The sequence below is a fragment of the Primulina eburnea genome, chromosome 13, assembly GCF_022965805.1.
Source record: "Primulina eburnea isolate SZY01 chromosome 13, ASM2296580v1, whole genome shotgun sequence".
In the NCBI taxonomy this organism is placed as follows: domain Eukaryota; kingdom Viridiplantae; phylum Streptophyta; class Magnoliopsida; order Lamiales; family Gesneriaceae; genus Primulina; species Primulina eburnea.
Genome location: NC_133113.1, coordinates 721,608 through 729,621, shown reverse-complemented (window position 1 = coordinate 729,621; position 8,014 = coordinate 721,608). Strand labels below are relative to the sequence as shown.

Genomic DNA, 8,014 nt, shown 5'->3' with positions numbered 1-8,014 from the left:
TATTATCGATCAAGAAATAAGTGATTCAGAAAATTGATTATGTAAACTTAATCAATATTTCCGTTTCCAAAACTGTGAGGCGAATAATATTCAAGTGACTATATACTTGTTTAATATATAAATCTCATACTTGTTTGTATGATCTTAACTTTATTAATTAGTATTTGTTTATAAGATGTTTTTGGATGATATATTTTTATATTTTTTTTATTTCTAGAATTTATGATATTTATACTATCATATTCATCGATGAAAAAATATGTGAGTACGTAAGGGCATCATTTTTTTTTTTTTGTGTTCTTCCCAGGCATAAAAAATTAAGATATTATTATTTATGTATATGAGCTCTCAAGTAGTTAATTTTCACAAAAAAAAAAAAGAAAAGAAAATAATAATAATAATTTTTGTTTATAATTTTCGAGGTATTAGTTAGTTGTCTGTGGTGTGACGTATAGCGATAAGGGGGTTGTCGTTTTGGCAGAATGTAGTCTGCCTTTTTCTTTATGGTTGTTGAAATTTTAAATTGCTTAGCGTTTATGTAATCATGAAACTGTGTCGTTTTGCGCCTTTTGGCTCTTCTTCAAGGCCCCCAAATTCTGATTACGTGGCATCCATGCAACCTGGGCCTTGGCCCCACCCCATACTTTTTTTTTATTATTTAAATATTCCTTTTAAAAAATTAATAAAATATTTAGAATCTTTTTTTTTTTTTTTACTTTTAAGAAAACCCCCTTTTCTCCAAACTATCCATGCTGTTAATGTAAAATTTAACACCTCAATTTTATCAAAATGAAGTTATCGGCCAAGAAAAATAGGTTCTTTATTCTATTATAATATTTTGTACAAAGACATTTACAGAAATATAAAAAGTAAATTGTTTTACATGTTTATCTCATTACAATTTTGAATATCTATATTGTCGATTCGTTACGATTAACTATCTTATCTTTATTATTTTTGGAAATTTTAGTTTTTTTCCTTATATAGTGTTGCTAATGTTAGGTCACTACACACGTCAGCGTCACATCAGCACTGCAATGGTGATAAATCAACACTTATGATGAAAAGAATAAAAAATTGTCAGAAATTCCAAAATCGTAAACTCAAAAGAGAAATCCAACAACTTTGGATCCAGCCAAAAATACAATTTTCCCAACATAAAATTAATTACATACAAACTATCCCCCCAGATTAGTGCCCCGGCCCTGAAAATATCAGGCCTAAACATTTTGGTTCCGTTTTCAGCGTAACCCGATTAGCTATATATTTTTTAAAATCAAAACACGCAAAAAGAAAAATTATGTCAAAAATAGCATTTTTTAAATATAGCTACAAGATTATTTTGTTAAAAAACATCAACATTTATTTGTGTGTATATATATACACACCAGTGCACCGACACACGTATTGCGTGTTTGTATAATATTTTTTATAGTTCATTTAATTTATATTTACGTGATGATCAAAATGTAACTATAAGAAACAATGATGAACTATATTGTTATTTTGGTATATGAATTAAAAAATAAATAAATAAAGAAAAAGAAAATAAAAACTAAATTGAACCTATAAATATATATATATATATATATATATATATATATATTTGTACTGAAAAAGGCATGGAAGAATTTAAAAAGAAAAATAATTTAACAATGGGGCCAACTAGAATACGCGGAGTTATTCAGATAAAAGAACTCATCCGACTTATGATCAAGCGAACGACAAGCTATCCTGCGGATTTCGAACAATTAAATAAAATTTCTTTGTTTTGTGGGTAAAATACAATATTTTTAAATTTTTTCACTACAAATAATAAAATCAAACCTCAAGGGTTGTAAAATTCAATATATCCACCATACATTTTACGTTCCAATATTCAAATAAACTTTTTATTGTTGAAGGAATACAAAAGAGTTGCATAAAGGACAGATACATCATACAAGTCATATATCAAATTATACATAAATGGCTTCTTCATTATTCAGTCCCTGGGAGTAAAAGGATTTCAGTTCAGAAGTAACCGGATCAAAGCCGTAGGAAAATATGACCACAGAAAACAAGGGCGATCCCCGAGCAAACTCGTTTTACCCTCAAGTTCCTAACCCTGTCGTTTTACAGACGGGGCAAAGATTCTTCAGTAGTAGCCATTGTTTGATGCAAATGGTATGAAATTCGTGCCCACAATCCAACATCCCCATACCATCTCCGGCAACGTAATCCTCCTGATCATTCGTAAGAAAATTTGAAAATCTTCATTCACAAGGATAATACCCTTGTCATGCATTGATTTGTAGAAGATATTGAGATGTTTATAAAGTTTTACAGCTGATTCTTATAATAACTTAATTAGTCATATTTGTAAGACAATGATGGGCGACATTAGTTGCTCAATGAGTTCATATGGCGAAGCCTCATTAGCAGGGCCCCACTCAAGACGTGGTTCTAACCTGGCAAATACAGCATGGCTCCAAGTTTGGTGAAACTGACATAGCTTCATAGATTTTTTGTTTCATGGAGCTCGATATCTTTTCTTCATCCAGACCTGTACTGACATTCCCAATTCTATCCTCCAAAGCCAACAGTTCCTGTAACATATGGGGTTAACATTATTAGCCCATGTAAAACAATTCGTTCGCAAAATGGGAACATGAGGCACAAGAAACATTTAAATTGACAAAACGTACCTCGTAAGACATATTGTCAACATCGAGTCTCATATCTCTGTATCGATCATGCAACTCAACAAACCCATTTACAAAAGGGTCTATAAGCATGTAATCCTGAAAAGAAAAGGTTGGTGTTTTGTGTATCAACATTCAGGCTACCGATCCATGTATCCCCTCTTAGGTCTCGCGATAACATATTGCATGCTACGCTTCTTTGTCAAAAAGAGTATTAAATACAAAATCAAACAATGCAGAAAACAGGAAAAGAACACAAAAGGGGACACATAAATATTTATTCAACAATTAGGATTGTAAATCAGCGAAATTGGACGGCATCATTTGTAGTCGAATGAGATGATTGAAGTCCCAAATAAGATTAAGTTATGAATGTCAATTTTCTATAATTTGCATGGGCGAAAGCAACATCTCCAAGTACATAACATGAAGATAAGCATTTTTCAGTATGATGTAAGAGCAAGATAATGCAGTCACATATTTCTACGGCCAAAGAGCATATCAACAATTCTAGTATTTCTAAATTCCAAACCATCAGAAAGATCCAAAACAAACCTCAGCTTGCAAATGGACACCCCTCCGCATGGCATTCAAGACTTGACGGATCTGAAAATAAAAGTAGAACAATGTAACAAGAAAATTAAATTAGAGTAACAAATGTTCCCTCAAAGAACAAGATTGTTTTCTAGAGAATCAGCAGACTCTGTCCTTTGGCATCTAGAGAATGTTACATTGAAGATATATTTAATAACACAGAAGTCTGAAATCTTAAAGGAATATATCCCATGATTTCTTTTTACTCAGATATCGATGATGTAACAATTCAGCGATCTCTTCGTAACATCGAGTATCTCTCCCCAATCCGCAATGGGTAGAGCTGTCTATCGAACTTTTTGAACAATAGAAATATAGTGAACATGGAAGACAACACAGTATAGGATTCACATGGTTTGACCATGAAGGTCTACATCAATGAGATACCTAGAGAACTAAGACTTAAAACATATACAAACCTCGAACTTCGTAAACGTGGAGATTAATGATCTTAAGATGTTATGCATTAAACATATACAAATCTCGAACTTCGTAAAAGTAGAGATTAATGCACTAATTTTAACCTCCAAACTTATATGTGCTTTGATGATAACAAAATTTGCATTATATATACAAATATTTTTACCTGGTGTAGAGAAATGTGGTTAGGAGCTCGTCAGGATCTTCCCCACACAAATTTTCAAAACATTAAAGCTTGTAACATGTAATACACTGGCCTAAACATTTAAAATGTGCTAAAAATTCAACAAGTACACATACCAATCTATGTCTCCTCTCAACGGTGGCTAAAGCACGCCTTCGACTAGTATCATAACCTGGCATATCCGTTAAGAATGATGCTGACCTTTGATCGAGTTGATGTTGTGCCCGACTGGTCGATGCTGCATCGTGTGAAGAAAAAGATGCCAATGGAAAAAGGGCAGAGTGACTTCTCTGAGTTTCAGAATCAGAGTCAATGTTAAGAAAAGGAATCCATGGAGCAACTTCCGACAATCGTTGACTACTTTGTGAAGCCATGTTTGGATGAGGCAACCGGGCTCCCGAAGAAGCCGAGCCACCAGAACTGAGACCAGTCCGTGATCCAGAAGAATGATGTCTAGGTGATGGTGAAGCTCCAGGAGCAAAACTCCAATCGATTTGGTCGTGAACATCACTTCTTGTCTCGGGGGTAGGAGCAATCATCGGAATCTCGGAATTAGTTCTATAAGAGCACCTAGCATTAGCTCCGGATCCTCTTTCTCCAGAGACAATAGAAGAACTGGATGAACCAGCATCTAGTAAAGTAGATTCCCTCCAAGGATGTGATGGCAGTCCCATAGCCTCATTTAAGTGCATTGAATGAGATTGATTTGGGGTGTTGGTCGGATTCAACAGTAGTGCAAATGGTGACCTCAATTCCAACGAGTTAGTGTTCAAGATAGGCCGCGATAGCGGATGGGAAGCATACACACTAGAATGCCTCGCAGAAGTGCCTCTAGATGTTTCAAGTGGATCTGACTCACGACGATCAAGGTTCAATGTAACAGAGAAGTTTGTAGCTGGGCATTGTTCACTTGTCGGAATTCTTGAAGAAGGGAAAAATGCAGGGGATGCTCTATTAATACCAATTCCATCACTTGGATTTAGCTGCTCGGGGTGATTAAGTTGAGACAAGTTCAGTGGGCCAGATGTTATAGCTAAATCTCCCGGAGCTGTGTAGCATCCTGAAACTGAATGCTTCATCATATCCTCCATTTGCTGGTCGGAGCTTGAACTTCCACCATGGTAAGACTGTCCAGAAGTACCTTCAATGGCTTTTCTCTTGCAAGATGTCCCCCAAGTACTGAGACATGGTCCTGACATTTCATTATTTTCCAAGTGTATACTTGAATCACCTACAGAAGATCCTACATGACTGGCAGAAGCATTAAAATTTTGAATATGCTGAGTGTCTGTAAGGCTATATGGGTATTGGGTATGAGGTGGGCCTGATCCTAAATTGATATGTCTACCGCTCTCTCTCACATATTCATGGTTTGAACTTACGTTCAGGGAACCACGATTTGAGTTGTAATTTTGCACATTCAAGGACCCACCATCTACTTGATTTCCAACATAACTGGCACTACAGATATTAGATTGTTCAAAAGACTCGTCTTCGGGTCTTGCATTAGCAGCAAAATAATCAGGAAACGAGGGTGACCATCCAAGCCTTGTTTTGGGATCATCATTACAAGCTTGGTCTTGCAGATTATTTGCACGGGAGCTGGATTCACCACATTCCCAACCACTAAATCTCTGACCACAATTGTTGGTGTCATTCATGCATCTAATGTTTTCATCACTGGAAGTAAACATATAATTTGGTAACCGATTTTCAACGGGATTTACCATGTTATCCCAAGAAGGTGGATAATCTATGGAAGTATTACTGGGAAAAGGTCCTTGATTCAAATCAATTGTTTCCGGAAAGGAATTGAGGGTGCTTCTTTCCTCTTGCATATCTGCTACTAGGCTCACAATACAACCAAATTTTCGCAAATCTGCAATGATTAAGAAAAATGATTGTTAAAATACTCGAACCATTGAACAAGTTTAAATACTGCAGCTAGCTTCATTAACTTACATTAAAAGAAGAAAGGAAAGAAGGTTTATCAGAAAAAATAAAGAACGGAACACTGCCGTATCAATCACTTTTATGCACAAAGATAGCATCTTTATTACACATAAGAGACCACTACGAGATAATAAGGTTGTCTGAATGTTTATTTAACTTCAAAATCTTCAAACCATTATCAAGGAATACACTTCACAATTTATTACTCTTTTTTTGGATAAGAAACCAAATTTATTGATAAATTCAAGACGTACAAGTGAAGGATAAAACATCCTACAAACTAGTCTAAAGAAGAAACAATTTAACAACACAATATAGATGCCTCTCTGCGACACAAACCGATTGCACAATCACAGATTTAGGCTAATGTAGATTGTCATTCAATCACTAAAGAAGTAAATGGAATATACTTGAGGTCTTTGTTGAAAAATGTAATTTTCAAAAGAGGAATTCATTAATAGAATGCACGGATAAGACACACTCACTGACTCAAGCATAAGATTACCCAAAATAATAGTTACATGTTTCCTAAAAAGTCAATAACTTCTTTATTTGGTAGAAACTATCAAACATTGATAAGAACAACAATGCATGTTATCAAAGTCAAATGTTCTCACTGACAGCTAATATTTTTATGCAATTGTATTTTTTTACCACGATAAAACGACTGAAAAATAGAATAGAAAGAACTTGAAAATGGAATAATCACACAAAGAGAAGACATTTGAACTTTATGAACACCACCAAAGTTAACTAATATCACAAATGAGCTGTTCCCAAATGATCCAATAAAAGCCAAAGTATTAGATATCATCATCGCCCCTCATAAATATACAGGCAGCACAATCATCGAACCAAAAAAATGGAGAAACAACATTTTAAATATAATGGGCAAAAGGAAAAAAATCAACAAAAATAAGCTTCAACATCTGGTAGTAAAGATCCCCACTTTCCAGATTTTCTCTCAACCCACGTTTTTCCAACAAAAAATTAACAAATCCATGACATCAAATCCAAAAAAATAAGTAAAATTCAGCCAACAAACAAAAGAAAAACAGCTAGCAACAGAAAAAAATAGCAAAAATATGAGATGTCATGAATAAACCTCCAAATTAAGAAGAACAGGCGATCGGGTAATTGATTTTCTTCTGTTATTTCCCCTGTTTTTCTGTGGAATTATTCCAAGAAAGCAGTGGGTGGAGAGTGAGAGGCGTTGTTTCTGAGCTAATTTTATTTCTTTTTACAATAAATAAAAAAAGATATATTTGTTACTGTGTCATATGAACAATGGAATTCACACGTAAAGAAAGATCAGAGCATATGCTCACCAAAAGATGTGAATTCTTCCTTCATTTTTGTTCTCTCTAGTTTATAATTATTTTTAGGTGAAACAATAGTTTAATTTTAATATATGATAAAAAGAGTCATTCCCCATTTGATACTATTAAACTCTCAATTCAGGCATCTTTCTTTTTAGTGTCTTAAAATAATTTATTTTGTTCAGATATTTGACTAAATTTTGTTGAATTCTCATTTTATCTTTGATTTTATTTTGTATTTAATTTGTTCCTTTTATTCCAATAATTTTTGTATCGTCGTGTTTTCGTAAAATAAATTAATATCACACCTTTTGACCAAAAAGTTGACATGTTATATGTCGCAACCGATGGTTCATGTCATAGATTCAATAACACTTAACACATTTTTGTTTCTTTCCTATCTTAAGATATAAATTAATATATTTAAATTGAAATAAGAATATCATGAGAAAGACAAAAAGGCCCGGTGATTTTATTCAGACAAACATATTATTACATTAGTATCCTTCAACATATGATGAGATAACTTGTTTAGCTACTAAATATATCTGGAAAAACAAAACATGTAAACTTAAATATTACAATATTTATTTGAAAGAAAATTGAAGAAAATGTTTGCTGCCTTCAAATTTCTTTTGTCTTGAAATATAGAAGTCCTTCATGTATTTAAAATCTGGACTTCTGACTTGATTGATAACTCTACATTATTGCTAACATCTATTTATGAAATTGACCTTCATTTTCTTTTTTATGTAACTCTTACCGGTGGTTGAGTGATCCTCTCGTCCACTGATGGAATGGTAGAGTCACGTGTATTTTTTTATTTTTGTCAGGGGATCTTTTAATTTTTAGTGGTCTCC

General features: G+C 33.7%; 1 protein-coding gene across 1 annotated transcript; it reads right to left on the bottom strand.

The window, feature by feature from the left end:
* Positions 1-1,863: 1,863 nt before the first annotated feature.
* Positions 1,864-7,142, bottom strand: LOC140809022 (E3 ubiquitin-protein ligase MBR2-like). Its single transcript, XM_073166475.1, has 6 exons — positions 6,941-7,142; positions 3,999-5,761; positions 3,240-3,290; positions 2,688-2,783; positions 2,451-2,588; positions 1,864-2,225 (listed from the first exon to the last, which is right to left on the bottom strand). The coding sequence occupies exons 2-6, from the start codon at positions 5,718-5,720 to the stop codon at positions 2,094-2,096; spliced, it is 2,139 nt and encodes a 712-aa protein (XP_073022576.1). The 5' UTR covers positions 5,721-5,761; positions 6,941-7,142; the 3' UTR covers positions 1,864-2,093.
* Between the last annotated feature and the right edge of the window lie 872 nt (positions 7,143-8,014).